Source organism: Mobula hypostoma, chromosome 30 (genome assembly GCF_963921235.1).
Source record: "Mobula hypostoma chromosome 30, sMobHyp1.1, whole genome shotgun sequence".
NCBI lineage: Eukaryota > Metazoa > Chordata > Chondrichthyes > Myliobatiformes > Myliobatidae > Mobula > Mobula hypostoma.
In genome coordinates, this window is record NC_086126.1 from 11,045,343 (window position 1) to 11,062,551 (window position 17,209).

The following is a 17,209-nucleotide window of genomic DNA, read 5'->3' on the forward strand; positions in this document are numbered from 1 at the left end:
TCTTGGCTCACCTGGCCTGCTGAGTTCCTCCAGCATTGTGTGTGTGTGTGTGTGTGTGTGTGTGTGTGTGTGTGTGTGTGTGTGTGTAATTCAAAGCAGTTTCATTTGTGGTGGGGAGGGAAATGTTTCTGATTTTGTCCATAAGACCATGAGACAGAATTAGGCCATTCGGCCCATTGAGTCTGCTCTGCCATTCGATCATGGCTGATTTATTTTCCCTCTTAACTCCATCCTCCTTACCAATTGTGAACCCATCAACCTCTAAGTATACCCAATAGACTTGGCCTCCACAGCTGCCTGTGGCAATGAATTCCACAGATTCACCACACTCCGGGTTAAGAAATTCCTCTTCATCTCTGTTCTACAGGAATGTCTTTCTATTCTGAGCCTGTGCCCTCTGGTCCTAGACTCCCCCCACTCTGGAGAACATCCTCTCCACGTCCACTCTATCTGGGCCTTTCGATGTTCTAAAGGTTTCAAAGAGACCAAGTCCTACAGCACTCATCCCCATCCCGTGTCTGATTAACACTGGCCCCAAGTCTGGTAACTTCTCATCCCTGATATAACACCTCCCCCAGCTCTCAATGTGTAACCTCCTCCAGTGTGACCAAGAGTCAAATCCCTACACTGTTCTAATTCCAGCTCCCCTTGATCACACCGGACAACAAATCTTTTCTTAGAAGTGTTGCCTCCTCAGAATTTTTGCTTTTGTTTATGATAGGCCGCTTGAAGCTGAGCACAAATATAATTTCAGACCTCTTGTTTCATGTAGGAATTTGGAGAAACAAAAAATTGAACTTTTGTTGAATATAATCTGTTTTATTGCAAACAGTGCTGACACTTTGCAAGAGTCCAGCTAAGCTAAAGATATTTAGTTGGTGATTTTCGTTTTTACTCAGTGTCTGAGGCCTTTTGCTTAACAATAATCAGATGGATTCCAGTTGCCCTGGTACCGTTTCTCCATGACCGCAATGTCCTGGTGAAATCTTCCATCGTGCTCGTCACTGACAGCGCCAAGATTGGCAGGGAAGAAGTCTAGATAGGAATGCAGAAAATGAATCTTTAGTGACATGTTGCACTTCATGGTTTTGTATGCTTGAAGCACGTTGTCAACCAGCTACACGTAGTTCGGTGCTCTGTAGTTGCCAAGAAAACTTTCAACAACATCCAAATCGCCTTCCATGCGATTTTCTCCGGACCCACTAGAAGTTCTTTGAATTGCCTGCCATTGATGACCTGTTTGATTTGTGGACCAACAAAAGTACCTTTCTTAATCTTGGCATCAGTTATGACCTGAACTATGAATTGAAATAACAAATACAGGCAATTTTCTTAAAAATGATGTGTGACAGGTGATTCTCAATATTAGCAGCCCAGTATCTTTAAGGTACACCCAAAAGTATTCAGGAAGCAAAATATTTGTTGTCCTGACTCCCCCAGATTTTGACGTAAAAGGAGGCCATTCAGCCTATCGTGTCTATGATATCTCACTGAGTAATTTCTTACTCTTCATCTCCCTCTAATTCCCACCTAGTCTCCTCACACTGCTGCCACCTACTGGCAGCAATGGCAAATTAAGTAGTCAATTTACCCATCAGTCCTATGTGTCTTTAGGAGGAAATCAGAGCACCTGGGGGAAACCCAGGCGGTCACAGGGAGAACGTGCAAACTCCACAGGCAGACAGTGCCGAGGGTCGGGATCGAACCAGGGGGTCCGCCAGAGCTGTTTGGTGGCCATTCTACTATCCCAGGTTACCATCAGTCCACTACTGCCTTTCGGCTCCCAAGGGGCACGACCTCCAGAACCCGCTCCCTCATCCAATTCAACTCTCGTTTAGATTCATGGAGCACCATCTAGTCCATACTGAAAAACAGTTTAAACTGCCCACTCCCATCAGCCTGCACCGGCCCTCCATACCCCTACCATCCACATACCTGTCCAAACTTCTCTTAAACGTTGAAATTGAGCTCACACGCACCACTTGCACTGGCAGCTCGCTCCACACTCTCAGCACCCTCTGAGTGAAGAAGTTTCCCCTCATGTTCCCCTTAAACTTTTCACCTTTCACCCTTAACCCATGACCTCTGGTTGTAGTCCCACCCGCCATCAGTGGAAAAAGCCTGCTTGCATTTACCCTGTCTATACCCCTCATGATTTTGTATACTTCTATCAAATCTCTCCTCAGTTTTCTAGGGAATAGAGTCCTCACCTATTCCTCAGGTCCTCCAGTCCCAGCAACATCCTTGTAAGTGTTCTCTGCACCCTCTTCTCCTTAACGTCAACCACTTTTGTGCTTGTAGTGTTCCCGTGCAGTGTGTTGAAACTCTGACTAAACACCAAGTTAAACCGGAGCCAATGAAGACAGAGTCGTAGTCAGGTTAACCATTTACTATGCACTCTTCCACATTAACATCATATGGTGAAAGCTGTTGATTAAAAAAAATACAAATGTATACAGCATCCATTTCATTCTGGAGACCACACGCGCTCTCTTCTTTTAGCGAGTGTCTCCAGCCGTCCCGAGTAGCGGGTGAGGGGGTCCCGTCAAAACACCATCGGGCTCGAGCCGAACCTGGGTTTGAAATTGAAAAGCCGGCACGTGCGCCACCCCAACCGTCGCTTCCGTAACAGAAACCGCGTTAATATTTTTACTTCAAATACATTCTTATGAACTTACGGCGTTGCTTCTGTAATGTTTCTTTGTGCGTAGAAACAGAACTCCTCACAATCATGCTGCACGCATGGCACCCGCCTTCACACCTTCCCCGAACTAAGACGCGGCGAAACCGGAGGTGACGTCATCACATGCCCCGATATACCATAGACAATGAATTTACGTTTGTTATACTGTAACATAATTATCAACCTTTAACTTTAACTAGAAAATAGTTACAAACAAATCATTTAAAACGTAGACCCAACAAAGTCAAATAAATGCCTTAAGGGCAACACAATGCTCCTAATATTTCCCCATAGTTTAGAGTCCATCTGCAAACCTCAGGGAATGTTTTGTGATCTTAAAGGCGCCTCCCAAAGGTTCTGCATTTGGGTCACTAAATCTCCATGCAGGCCAACTGGGAAAAAAAGAAATTCCGACCAGTTTTTTCTCTCTCCCGTCCAAAATGACCGACCTCTTACCTGGCCCCATGAAACTGCGTCTGCCACCGCTTGGCCCTCACTGTCTCCGAGCTGTCATCTGTTGTACGGTTTCAGCCTAGGGCCATCAGCAAATCTGGATGGGGAACCCACACCTACTCTACCGTGCAAAAGTCCAAGGCACATACTACTTATGCAATGGAATAGTTTGTGTTTTATATTTGTAATTAATTTAGGTCACTTTGTAGAGATCTGTTTTCACTTTGACACGAAAGAGTCTTTCTCTGTTGTTCAGAGTAAAAAAAAAGCCAAATTAAATCCACTGTGATTCGACGTTGTAAAACAATAAAACGTGAAAACTTTCAAGAGAGCGAATTCTTTTTGTAGGCACTGTATATAGTGTGTGGGCACGTGGCCAAGTGGTTAAGGCATTGGACTAGCGATCTGAAGGTCGTGAGTTCGAGCCCCAGCCGAGGCAACGTGTTGTGTCCTTGAGCATACATTGCTTTGCGACAACACTGGGTCCAAGCTGTATCATAGAAACATAGAAAATAGGTGCAGGAGTAGGCCATTTGGCCCTTCGAGCCTGCACCACCATTCAGTATGATCATGGCTGATCATCCAACTCAGAACCCTGTACCTGCCTTCTCTCCATACCCTCTGATCCCTTTAGCCACAAGGGCCATATCTAACTCCCTCTTAAATATAGCCAATGAACTGGCCTCAACTGTTTCCTGTGGCAGAGAATTCCACAGATTCACCACTCTCTGTGTGAAGAAGTTTTTCCTAATCTCAGTCCTCAAAGGCTTCCCCTTTATCCTCAAACTGTATCGGCCCTTGCTCTTCCCTTGGACAACATCGGTGTCGTGGAGAGGGGAGACTTGCAGCATGGGCGTCTGCCGGTCTTCCATACAACCTTGCCCAGGCCTGCGCCCTGGAGAGTGAAGACTTTCCAGGCGCAGATCCATGGTCTCGCAAGACTAATGGATGTCTTTATTATTTTGTATAGAGTGCCTAAGGCTTTTGTGCATTTGTCAGTATGGAGCTGACAGCGAGTTTGAAAATCTGGCGGGTGCAAAGGTTGTTGGGAACGGCGAGGGCGGAGTGCCGCGGGAGGGGTGAGGGACAGGTGGAAGAGAAGAGTGCCAGGGGTCGAGAGGGGGTGACACACCCAACCCTGAGACACCAAGGTCATTTGATTCCAAACAGTTGGTTTATTGATCATTACAGAATGTCTTGCTTCCTGCTCCCTTCTCCTTTTCCCTCTCCCTGCCCCCTTCCCACTCTCAGTCCACAATAGAGTCCTGTATCAGAATCAGGTTTACCATCATCATCATCGTCATCGTCATCATCAGGTGCCGTGCCCAGTTTGAGTTTTGACTGCCATGGCCCACACACTCCTGTTTCGGGTCAAGTGGATCAATTCATTGGTATTCATTTCAAGTTCTCTGGCTGCTGTCTCCATCATCATTTGTCTTTGCCTTCCTCTTGCTTTCTTCCCTTCAATCGTTCCCATAATTACCCTGCATTCTAACTCCTCTTTCCTAATCACATGTCCAATGAAGTTACGTTGCCTTTTCATGGTCTCATACATTATTTCTCTTTTTGTGTCTGCTCTGTTCACGACATCCTCGTTAGATATTCGTTCCGTCTTTGCATCCTCCTCAAAAACCACATCTCTGCTGCTTCAATTCATTTCATCACTCACGTACATCATTAAATTGTTTTTTTTTGTGGCAGCAGTACAGTGCAATACATAAAATTATGACAGTGCTATGCTGAAGTCTGTGGCACCCTAGGGTGCCTCAGAGTTTTACCTGATAGAGGTGTATAAGATGATGAGAGGCATTGATCGTGTGGATAGTCAGGGGCTTTTCCCCAGGGCTGAAATGGCTAGGATGAGAGGACACAGTTTTAAGATGCTTGGGAGTAGGTATAGAGGAGATGTCAAGGGTAAGTTTTTTACACAGAGTGGTGAATGCATGGAATGGGTTGCCGGTGATGGTGGGGGAGGCAGACACGATAAGGTCTTTTAAGAGACTCCTGGATGGATACATGGAGCTCAGAAAAATAGAGGGCTATGGGTAAGCCTGGGTAATTTCTATGGTAAGGGTTAGGGTTAGGCACAGCTTTGTGGGCTGAAGGGCCTGTATTGTGCTGTAGGTTTTCCGTGTGTTTCATTGCACTGCTAAGCCAGAGCTATGCCTTGCCCGAGGGTGACCGGCAGGCTAGCGGAGGGAAGGGTTGCCTTGCTCCCCCTTTGGTCGAGACGTACCTCCACCCCGGCACCCAGCGCAGCGAGACTTGACCCTGGCTCGGCGCTCCGACCCATTCGGTGGAACCTTGCCCCGTTGCCCCCAGCCATGATGCCGCCACCTTGGAGGGGCATGGGTCCCGCCCGCGGGAGCCCTTCTCCACGCGTTCTACCGGCCTGCTGTCGCCAGGACAATCTTCTCTGCGGCGGCGGGCCGGGGCAATGGCATCAACACGGGTGATGCCAACAGGCTCAGTAAACTGATTATACAGGCTGGCTCCGTTATTGGAATCAAACTGGACACACTGGAGGCTGTGATAGAACAAAGGACCCTACGGAAAATCCTGGCAATTCCGGACAATGTTTCTCACCCTCTGCATGCCACCTTGGCTGAACAGAGGGGCACTTTTAGTAACAGACTGAGACAACTGCCCTGCTCCAAAGAGCGCTACGTGGGTCATTCTTACCCTCGGCCGTTAGGCTCTATAATGAGTCAACCTACAGCCGGGGAAGTGGTGACCCCCTCCTGCTTGAGGTAACTTATTTTTTATTCTTTCTACTTCTCTTCTAATATTTGTATATCTGTGCACTTGTGACACTAATTTCCTCCAAGGATCAATAAACTATGTCAATAATCAATAATCTATCTAACTCGAGTTCCTTTCTTTCCCCCCTCCCCCTCCCCATTCCAGACATCGATGAGTGCACGCTGTTTGGGCAGGAGATCTGCAAGGAGGGATTCTGCATGAACACGCAGCCGGGCTTCGAGTGCTACTGCAAGCAAGGCTACTACTACGACGGGTCGCTGCTTCAGTGTCTGGGTGAGGACGCTTTCCGTTCCCCCCCCCACCCCGCCGCCAACCCTCTGACCGACGCTGCCCTTTGGTGGGGCCCGGGCACCGGGACGGAGCGGGTGCCAGGTGCCGGGAGGGGTTTGTTCAGTGAGCGACCGAGGGTTCGGACGCAACCGACCTGCGTCGCCGGCAGGTCCCCGAAACGTCGGGAGCAGCTGCTGTGCGAACACGGAGAAGTTAAACGTCCCTGAAAACATCTGTGGGGGTTAGAGTCCATGCTGGGTAAACATCTGGAAGGCAGATGTCAGAATCACTGAAAACATCTGGGGATTAGAGTCCATGCTCTGTAAACATCTGGAAGACAGATATCGGAATCACTTAAAACATCTGGGAGGTTAGAGCCAATGCTGTGTAAACATCTGGAAGGCAGACGTCAGAATCCCTGCAAACATCTGGGAGTTAGAGCAGATATTGTTAGACATCAGAATCCCAGCAAACATCTGGGGGGTTAGAGCCAATGCTGTGTAAACATCTGGAAGGCAGACATCAGAATCCCTGCAAACATCTGGGGGGTTAGAGCCGATGCTGTGTAAACATCTGGAAGGCAGACATCAGAATCCCTGCAAACATCTGGGGGTTAGAGCCAATGCAGTGTAAACATCTGGAAGGCAGACTTCAGAATCACTTAAAACATCTGGGGGGTTAGAGCCGATGCTGTGTAAACATCTGGAAGACAGACGTCAGAATCCCAGCAAACACTTGGGGGGTTAGAGCCAATGCTGTGTAAATATCGGGAAGATAGACATCAGATTCACTGAAAACATATAACCATATAACAATTACAGCACGGAAACAGGCCATCTCAGCCCTTCTAGTCCGTGCCGAACTCTTACTCTCACCTAGTCCCACCAACCGGCACTCAGCCCATAACATCTGGGGGGTTAGAGCCGATTCTGTATAAACATCTGGAAGACAGACGTCAGAATCAGGTTTAATATCACCGGCATAAGTGGTGAAATTCCTTAATTTTACACAGCAGTACAATGAAATACATGATAAATAAGTATAGAGAAAAAAGACTCAGTTGCAACCAGTATATATATGTCTATTAAATAGTTAAAATAAATAGCACAAAATAAAACAGAAATAAGAAAGTGGTTGAGGTAGTGTTCATGGGTTCAATGTCCATTCAGAAATCGGATGGCAGAGGGGAAGAAGGTATTTCTGAATCGTTGAGTGTGTGCCTTCAGGCTCCTGTACCTCCTCCCTGATGGTAGCAATGAGAAGAGGGCATGTCCTGGGTGATGGGGGTCTTTAATGATGGACACTGCCTTTCAGAGGCACCACTCCTTGAAGATATCTTGGATACTATGGAGCTAACTAATTTTACAAGTTTCCGCAACTTGCTCCAGCCCTGTGCCAGCCAGTCAGAATGCTCTCCACAATACACTTGTAGAAGTGTTCCAGTGTTTTAGTCGACCAGCCAAATCCCCGAGTGAAATATAGTGACTGTCTTGCCTCATCTCTAGCTGCATCGAAATGTTGCATCTCTGCAGACGTCTGGGGGTCAGAGCCAATTCTGTATAAACATCTGGAAGGCAGAGGTCAGAATCACTGAAAACATCTGGGTTCGAAAGACAACAGCAACTGTGACAGGCAGATGAGAGAATGAAGTTCCCGTGCACGGTGAGGAACTGGCAAGATGCAGATAAACGGGAGGCTGTTCATCTTCAGGTCCTGATTCCTAAGGGAGCGAAACCCGGGCTGGGCGATCCTTCCTAACGAAAGATAAAGATCAGCTTTAATTTGCGGCACGCACTTCGAGACATGCGTCAGGGTGCTCTGCACTGTGTACCTGTAGAGGTTTGTCAATAGTTGGACAGAGGACAACGCATCCTTGGGTAAAGGATGCCCAAAGACTCATGATCGTCTGCCTCATGCCACAATGTCCCGTCACCATGAGGGCTCAGAAAGGTTCATTTAGAACATAGAACATAGAGATCTACAGCACATTACAGGCCCTTCGGCCCACAATGTTGTGCCGACCACGTAACCTACTCTAGAAACTGCCTAGAATTTCCCTATCGCATAGCCCTCTCTTTTTCTAAGCTCCATGTACCTATCTAAAAGACCCAATTGTATCCACCTCCACCACCGTCGCCGGCAGCTCATTCCATGCACCCACTACCCTCCGAGTGGAAAAACTTCCCCCAAACTTCCCCCTTGTACCTACTTCCAAGCACCTTAAAACTGTGCCCTCTCGTGTTGGTGATTTCAGCCCTGGGGAAAAGCCTCTGGCTCTCCACACGATCATTGCCCCTCATCATCTTATACACCTCTGTCAGGTCACCTCTCATCCTCTGTCGCTCCAAGGAGAAAGGGCCAAATTCGCTCAACCTATTCTCATAGGGTACACCCCTCACACCAGGCAACATCCTTGTAAATCTCTCCATGGCATCCACATCCTCCCTGCAGTCAAGTGACCAGAACTGAACACAGTACTCCAAGTGGGGTCTGACCAAGGTCTTGTATAGCTGTAACATTACCTCACGGCTCTTGAACTCAATCCCAAGAAAGATCGGGGGATGAAAGGGGTAATGTATGAGGAGTATAATGTATGAAGGCCCCGGGCCTGTGCTCGCTAGGGTTTAGGAGAGCGAGGCAGCCTTCCGTCCTGGCTGGCGTTAAAGGAGGGAAGGAGTGGTCGAGCGTCCGCTGTTGGGTGGGGTCCGACTGTCGCCCGTGGGAGTGACTCTGTCCTTTCCTCAGATGTCGATGAGTGCCAGGACCTCCAGAGCTGCCCCAATGCCAGGTGCATCAACACCAAGGGGTCCTTCACCTGCGCCTGTGTGCCGCCGATGACCTACGACACGGTGAAGAGGCGCTGTGTGCAGCCCCTCGTCCTCAACGGTAGGTCGCGGGTGAACCGCTACACCGCAGAATCAGGATCGCTTACTGCTGGCATTTAGGGCAACAGTGGAGGTCTAAAAGCATTCTTCACTGGTATTTCTGGAACAAGTAATGGCCTCCTCTACTGCCACAATGAGGCTAAACTCAGGCTGGAGGAGCAACACCTCATATACCGTCTAGGTAGTCTCCAGCCCCTTGGTACGAACATAGAATTCTCCAACTTCCGGTAATTCCCTCCCCCTCCCTTCCCCTATCCCTATTTCACTCTGCCCCCTCCCCCAGCTGCCTATCACCTCCCTCATGGTTCTTCCTCCTTCTACTACCCATTGTGTTTTCCCCTATTCCTTCTTCACCTTTCCTGCCTATCCCCTCCCTGCCTCCCTTCTCCCACTCCTTTATCTTTCCCCTTACTTGGTTTTCACCTGGAACCTACCAGCCTTCTCCTTTCCACCCTCCCCCCACCTCCTTTATAGGGCCTCTGCCCCTTCCCTCTACAGTCCTGACGAAGGGTTCCGGCCCAAAACATTGACCGATGGTTTCCACGGATGCTGCCTGACCTGCTGAGTTCCCCCAGCATGTTGTGAGTGTTTCTGGACCAATTGCTTTTTTGGCCAGCCGCGGTTATTCACCCTGAGCTGAACCCTACCCCTCCCCGCCGAACCTAAAAACGCAAACACGAGGAAATCTGCAGATGCTGGAAATTCAAGTGACACACATAAAAGTTGCTGGTGAACGCAGCAGGCCAGGCAGCATCTCTAGGAAGAGGTGCAGTCGACGTTTCGGGCCGAGACCCTTCGTCCTGACTTTCATTTGTACTCAGTGTCTGGGGCTCCAGCGGTAATCGGCCAGCATTGATGGATTCCAGTCGGCCTGGTACTGTTTCTCCATGACCGCCATGTCCGAGAACAGTACAGCACAGGAACAGGCCATTCAGCCCACAACATTGTGCTATCCCAGCTAAAAGCAAATCAGAAGCACCCAAACACTAATCCCTCCTGCCTACACCATGTCCACATCCCTCCATCTTCCTCACATCCATGTACCTATCCAAACATCTCTTAAAAACCTCTAATGTATTTGCCTTTAACACCATACCAGACATCCACCACTCTCTGAGTAAAAAACTTAACCCTCACATCCCCCCTCTCACCTTCAATGCACTTCCTCTGATATTAGATATTTCAACCCTGGGAAACAGATGCTCTCTGACCACTCTATCTCTGTCTTTCATAATCTTGTAAACCTCTGTCAGATCTCCCCTCAGCCTCCAACGCTCCAGAGAAAACAACTCAAGTTTATCCAGCCTCTCGTGATAGCACATGTTCTCTAAACCAGGCAGCATCCTGGTGAGCCTTTCCAAAGCCCCAACGTCCTCCCTATAGTGGGGCAACCAGAACTGGACACAATACTCCAGACGTGAGCATGTGAGACCTTTCCCCGTGCTCACCACTGACAGCACCAAGACTGGCGGAAAAGAAGTCTAGTTGGGAAGGCAGAAAATGAATCTTTAGTGACATGTTGCACTTCACGGTTCTGTATGCTTGAAGCATGTCGTCAACCAGCTGCATGTAGTTCAGTGCTCTGCAGCTGCCAAGAAAACTTTCGACAACATCCTTGAATGCATTCCATGCGATTTTCTCCGGTCCCACTAGAAGTTCTTCGAATTGCCTGTCATTGATGACCTTTTAAAAAATGGTGCTTAATTGGGAGATTTCATGGTGATTTTCATGGTCAGCAGATCAATACCCAAATGTATTCAGGAAGCAAAATCTTTGTTACCATATAAACCATATAACAATTACAGCACAGAAACAGGCCATCTCGGCCCTTCTAGTCCATGCCGAACTCTTACTCTCACCTAGTCCCACCGACCTGCACTCAGCCCATAACCCTCCATTCCTTTCCTGTCCATATATCTATCCAATTTAACTTTAAACAACAACATCGAACCTGCTTCAACCACTTCTGCTGGAAGCTCGTTCCACACAGCTACTACTCTCTGAGTAAAGAAGTTCCCTCTCATGTTACCCCTAAACTTTTGCCCTTCAACTCTCAACCCATGTCCTCTTGTTTGAATCTCCCCCACTCTCAATGGAAAAAGCCTATCCACGTCAACTCTATCTATTCCCCTCATAATTTTGAATACCCCTGTCAAGTCCCCCCCTCAACCTTCTACGCTCCAGAGAATTAAGACCCAACTTGTTCAACCTTCCTCTGTAACTTAGGAGATGAAACCCAGGTAACATTCTAGTAAATCTTCTCTGTACTCTCTCTATTTTGTTGACATCTTTCCTATAAATGGTTGTCTGGTTTCCCACATTCTGATAGAAGGAGGCCATTCAGCCTATCGTGTGTATGATAGCTCACTGAGTAATCCTATTCTTCACCTCCCTCTAACTCCCACCTATTCTCCTCTCACTGCTGCCATGTACTCTGACCGGAATTTTGAATTGAAATAATAAATATAGGCTATTTTTTTTAAAATGGTGTGTGTTAGGGAAATTTCATGGTGATTTTTCATGATCAGCAGGTTAAAATCTGTAAGATGTATCCAAAAGTATTCAGGAAGCAAAATCTCTGTTGTCCAGTGTCATTGGTACATTTTTGTAAGAGTGTTGTACTGCCCATAAAAGCTTCTCACAGTCCAAAAATCGATGGCCATTTCTTCAGAGGGAATGGAAAATGTAATATTATTCCTCCTGGGAGTAATTTTCTGCTGGGCTTGGACTACAGTTGTCCAGGGATGGGACGGAGAGGGAGTCCGGGCTGCAATGGATGATGCCACACACTGACAATCCTTTCCCCCGCTCCCTGTCACGCACAGACCGGCCGGAGATGGAACGGGACCTCTGCTGGAAGCGCGTCAACAATGACCTCACGTGCAGCCACCCCGTCCTGGGGCATCACACCACCTTCTCGGAGTGCTGCTGCCAACACGGCCTGGCCTGGGGGCTGGAGTGCCACATCTGCCCCCCGAGGATGTCAGGTGAGGAGCGGGACACCCCGAGCGGCAAGGGTCCATGAGATCATCAGGAACAGGAGCAGGAGTCGGCCATCTGGCCCGTCAAGACTTCTCCGCCATTCAATAAGATCATGGCTGATCTGACCATGGACTCATCTCCACCTACCTGCCTTTTCCCCACAACCCTTAATTCCCCTACTATGCAAAAATCTATCCAACCTTGTCTTAAATATATTTACTGAGGTAGCCTCCACTGCTTCATTGGGCAGAGAATTCCACAGATTCACCACTCTCTGGGAAAAGCAGTTCCTCCTCATCTCCGTCCTAAATCTACTCCCCCGAACCTTGAGGCTATGTCCCCTAGTTCTAGTCTCGCCTACCAGTGGAAACAACTTTCCTGCCTCTATCTTATCTATCCCTTTCATAATTTTATTATGTTTCTATAAGATCTCCTCTCATTCTTCTGAATTCCAGTGAGTATAGTCCCAGGCGACTCAATCTCTCCTCATCGTCTAACCCCCTCATCTCTGGAATCAACCTGGTGAACCTCCTCTGCACCACCTCCAAAGCCAGTATATCCTTCCTCAAGTATGGAGACCAAAACTGTACACAGTACTCCAGGTGCGGCCTCACCAGTACCCTGTACAGTTGCAGCATGACCTCCCTGCTCTTAAATTCAATCCCTCTCGCAATGAAGGTCAATGTTCCATTTGCCTTCTTGATAGCCTGCTGCACCTGCAAACCAACCTTTTGCGATTCATGCGCAAGCACTCCCAAGTCCCTCTGCACAGCAGCGTGCTGCAATCTTTTACCATTTAAATAATAATCTGCTCTTCTATCCTTCCTTCCAAAGCGGATGACCTCGCATTTACCAACATTGTTCTCCAGCCGCCAGACCCTTGCCCACTCACTTAACCTATCTATATCTCCCCCACAGACTCTCCATATAGAACCATAGAAACTACAGCACAGAAACAGGCCTTTTGGCCTTTCTTGGCTGTGCCGAACCATTTTCTGCCTAGTCCCACTGACCTGCGCACAGACCATATCCCTCCATACGCCTCCCATCCATGTATCTGTCCAATTTATTCTCAAATGTTAAAAAAGATCCCACATTTACCACCTCGTCTGGCAGCTCATTCCATACTCCCACCACTCTCTGTGTGAAGAAGCCCCCCCTAATGTTCCCTTTAAACTTTTCCCCCCTCACCCTTAACCCATGTCCTCTGGTTTTTTTCTCCCCTTGCCTCAGTGGAAAAAGCCTGCTTGCATTCACTCTATCTATACCCATCATAATTTTATATACCTCTATCAAATCTCCCCTCATTCTTCTACGCTCCGGGGAATAAAGTCCTAACCTATTCAACCTTTCTCTGTAACTGAGTTTCTCAAGTCCCGGCAATATCCTTGTAAACCTTCTCTGCACTCTTTCAACCTTATTTATAACCTTCCTGTAATTTGGTGACCAAAACTGAACACAATACTCCAGATTCGGCCTCACCAATACCTTATACAACCTCATCATAACATTCCAGCTCTTATACTCAATACTTTGATTAATAAAGGCCAATGTACCAAATGCTCTCTTTACGACCCTATCTACCTGTGACGCCACTTTTAGGGAATTTTGTATCTGTATTCCCAGATCCCTCTGTTCCACTGCACTCCTCAGTGCCTTACCATTAACCCTGTATGTTCTACGTTGGTTTGTCCTTCCAACATGCAATACCTCACACTTGTTAAATTCCATCTGCCATTTTTTAGCCCATTTTTCCAGCTGGTCCAAGTCCCTCTGCAGGCTCTGAAAACCTTCCTCACTGTCTACTACACCTCCAATTTTTGTATCATCAGCAAATTTGCTGATCCAATTTACCACATTATCATCCAGATCATTGATATAGATGACAAAGAACAATGGATCCAGCACTGATCCCTGTGGCACACCACTAGTCACAGGCCTCCACTCAGAGAAGCAATTCTCTACCACCACTCTCTGGCTTCTTCCATCGAGCCAATGTCTAATCCAATTTACCACCTCTCCATGTATACCTAGCGACTGAATTTTCCTAACTAACCTCCCATGTGGGACCTTGTCAAAGGCCTTACTGAAGTCCATGTAGACAATATCCACTGCCTTCCCTTCATCCACTTTCCTGGTAACCTCCTCGAAAAACTCCAACAGATTGGTCAAACGTGACCTACCACGCACAAAGCCATGTTGACTCTCCCTAATAAGCCCCTGTCTATCCAAATGCTTGTAGATTCTGTCTCTTAGTACTCCCTCCAATAATTTACCTACTACTGACGTTAAACTTGCCAGCCTATAATTTCCCGGATTACTTTTCGATCCTTTTTTAAACAACGGAACAACATGAGCCACTCTCCAATCCTCCGGCACTTCACCCGTAGACAGTGACATTTTAAATATTTCTGCCAGGGCCCCCGCAATTTCAACACTTAGTCTCCTTCAAGGTCCGAGGGAACACTCTGTCAGGTCCTGGGGATTTATCCACTTTAATTTTCCACAAGACAGCAAGCACCTCCTCCTTTTCAATCCATACAGTTTCCATGATCTCACTACTTGATTCCCTCACTTCCATAGATTTCATGCCAGCTTCCTTAGTAAATACAGACGCAAAAAACCTATTTAAGATCTCCCCCATTTCCTTTGGTTCCGCACAAAGCCGACCACTCTGATCTTCAAGAGGACCAATTTTATCCCTTACAATCCTTTTGCTCTTAATATACTTGTAAAAGCTCTTTGGATTATCCTTCACTTTGACTACCAAGGCAACCTCATGTCTTCTTTTAGCCCTCCTGATTTCTTTCTTAAGTATTTTCTTGCACTTCTTATACTCCTCAAGCACCTGATTTACCCCCTGTTTCCTATACATAATCGATCAGAGACATCCTTGACCCTGGCACCCGGGAGGCAACAAACCCATCCTGGATTCTCTGTCATGACCACAGAACCTCCTATCTGCACCTCTGACTATCGAGTCCCCTATCACTACCGCTCTCCTCTTTTCCCCCCTCCCTTCTGCACTGCAGAGCCAGACTCAGTGCCAGAGATCCGGCTACTGCAGCTTGTCCCAGGTAAGTCATCCCCCCCAACAGTATCCAATGCGGTATACTTGTTGTTGAGGGGAATGGCCACAGGGGAACCCTGCTCTGCCTGCCCTTTCCTCTTCCCTCGCCTGACAGTGACCCAATTTCCTGTCCTCTGCTCCTTTGGCGTAACTACCTCCCTGTAGCTACTATCTATAATCTCCTCATTCTCCCGAATGATCCACAGGTCATCCAGCTCCTGCTCCAGTTCCCTAACGCGGTTTGTCAGGAGCTGCAGCTGGATGCACTTCTTGCAGGTGTCGTTGTCAGGGACACCGGAGGGCTCCCTGACTTCCCACATCCTGCAAGAGGAGCATTCCAACATCCTGCCTGGCATTCTCTCTACGCTAGACAATCTGAATAAAAAACTTACCAGAACCTACCCTGGCCTCTGCCTGTTCTTGCCGAAGCCTGATGAGCCAAAGCCGCCCCACTCTGACTCAGTCCACTGCGACGATGGCCGCTGTATATGGTGGTCTGCTTTTTAAACCTTGGCGCGCTACGTCACGCGCCTGCGCAGTGCAGACCCTTCTCCCCCAGCAGTGTTAAAAAAAAAGACTTTTTCTACCCGATTTCTTCCACTCGCTTCTTCAGCTGCTTGCTTCGACTGAAACCTTCTGCATAATTTGTTTTTCCGCTCAGTTTTGGTGTCATCAGCACTGAAAGGGACAAATCCCAAACAGGGTGTTCCTCGGAGGTCAGACGCAGGATTTCCTGTGCTCACTGGAGTTTAGAAGAATGGGGTGGCAGGGGGGTGGTGAGAACAGACAGCAGAATCAGTACAGTTAGATCTAAACAAAATTGAGATGTGAGCAGGTAAATGGCAAATGAAATTTAATATAAGTAATGTAAATATCTAGAACCAAAAGGGCACAGCCTCAGAATAGAGATTTGGAGGAATTTCTTTTGCCGGAGAATCTGTGGAATTCATTGCCTTGGACGGCTGTGGAGGCCAAGGCACTGGGTAGATTTAAAGCGGAGGCTGATAGGTTCTTGATTGGTCAGGGCATTAAAGGTCATGGGCAGAAAGCAGGAGAGCGGGGTTGAGAGGGATAATGAATCAGCCACGATAGAATGGCAGAGCAGACTCGATGGGCTGAATGGCCTAATTCTGTTCCTACAGTGTGTCTTTGCCTACGATCTCAGTCCCTCCTTCACCGCATGTGCAGTGACGGGACAGGGATCCAACGTCCAACGCGCAGGGAAGGGGAAAGAAGCTACGAAGGTCAAAGTGTATTTATTAGATTAGATTAGATTATGAGGACACTCAGTCCTCTTTTATTGTCATTTAGTAACGCATGATTGAAGAAATGATACAATGTTTCTCCAGTGTGATATCACAGAAACACAAGACAAACCAAGACTAAAAGAACTGACAAAAACCACATAATTATAACGTATAGTTACAACAGTGCAAAGCAATACCATAATTTGATAAAGAACAGACCATGGGCATGGTAAAAAAAAGTCTCAAAGTCTCTTGAAAGTCCCATCATCTCACGCAGAGGGTAGAAAGAAGAGAAACTCTCTTCCTGCCATGAACCTGCAGCACCGCAAACTTGCCGATGCAGCACCCTGGAAGCACCCGACCACAGTCCGACTCCGAGTCCGTCCGAAAACTTCGAGCCTCCGACCAGCCCTCCGACACCGAGCACCGAGCACCATCTCTGCCGAGCGCTTCGACCCCGGCCCCGGCAACAGGCAACAGGCAACAGGCAAAGCCGAGGATTCGGGGCCTTCCCCTCCGGAGATTCTCGATCGCACAGTAGCAGCGGCAGCGAAGCGGGCATTTCAGAAGTTTCTCCAGATGTTCCTCCATGCTTCTCACATCTGTCTCTATCAAATCAGGATTGTGCATGGTACCTACTTAACAAATATCAATATTATTTTGGAGCGGCCGCACGCGCTGCGTCGCGCCGCCATCTTCTCCTCCCCTCCTATTATCGAAGTACGTATACATTATAGAACCTTGAGTTTTGTCTCCTTACAGGCAGCCACAAAGCAAAGAAAACCAGTGCATCCCATTTTAAAAAAGATGGTCAATTACCCAATGTGCAGAGAAAGGGGAAAAAAAACACAAATCA

General features: G+C 47.8%; 1 protein-coding gene across 5 annotated transcripts in view; it reads left to right on the forward strand.

Annotated features, from left to right (window-relative positions):
• Positions 1–17,209, forward strand: part of ltbp3 (latent transforming growth factor beta binding protein 3) — a 287,951-nt gene that overhangs the window by 248,503 nt on the left and 22,239 nt on the right. For all 5 annotated transcript variants that reach the window (XM_063036411.1, XM_063036414.1, XM_063036412.1 and 2 more), the window contains 3 exons: positions 6,044–6,172; positions 8,915–9,055; positions 11,880–12,041. In XM_063036411.1, the coding sequence (XP_062892481.1) occupies positions 6,044–6,172; positions 8,915–9,055; positions 11,880–12,041 (432 nt within the window). The remainder of the gene's footprint in view (positions 1–6,043; positions 6,173–8,914; positions 9,056–11,879; positions 12,042–17,209) is intronic.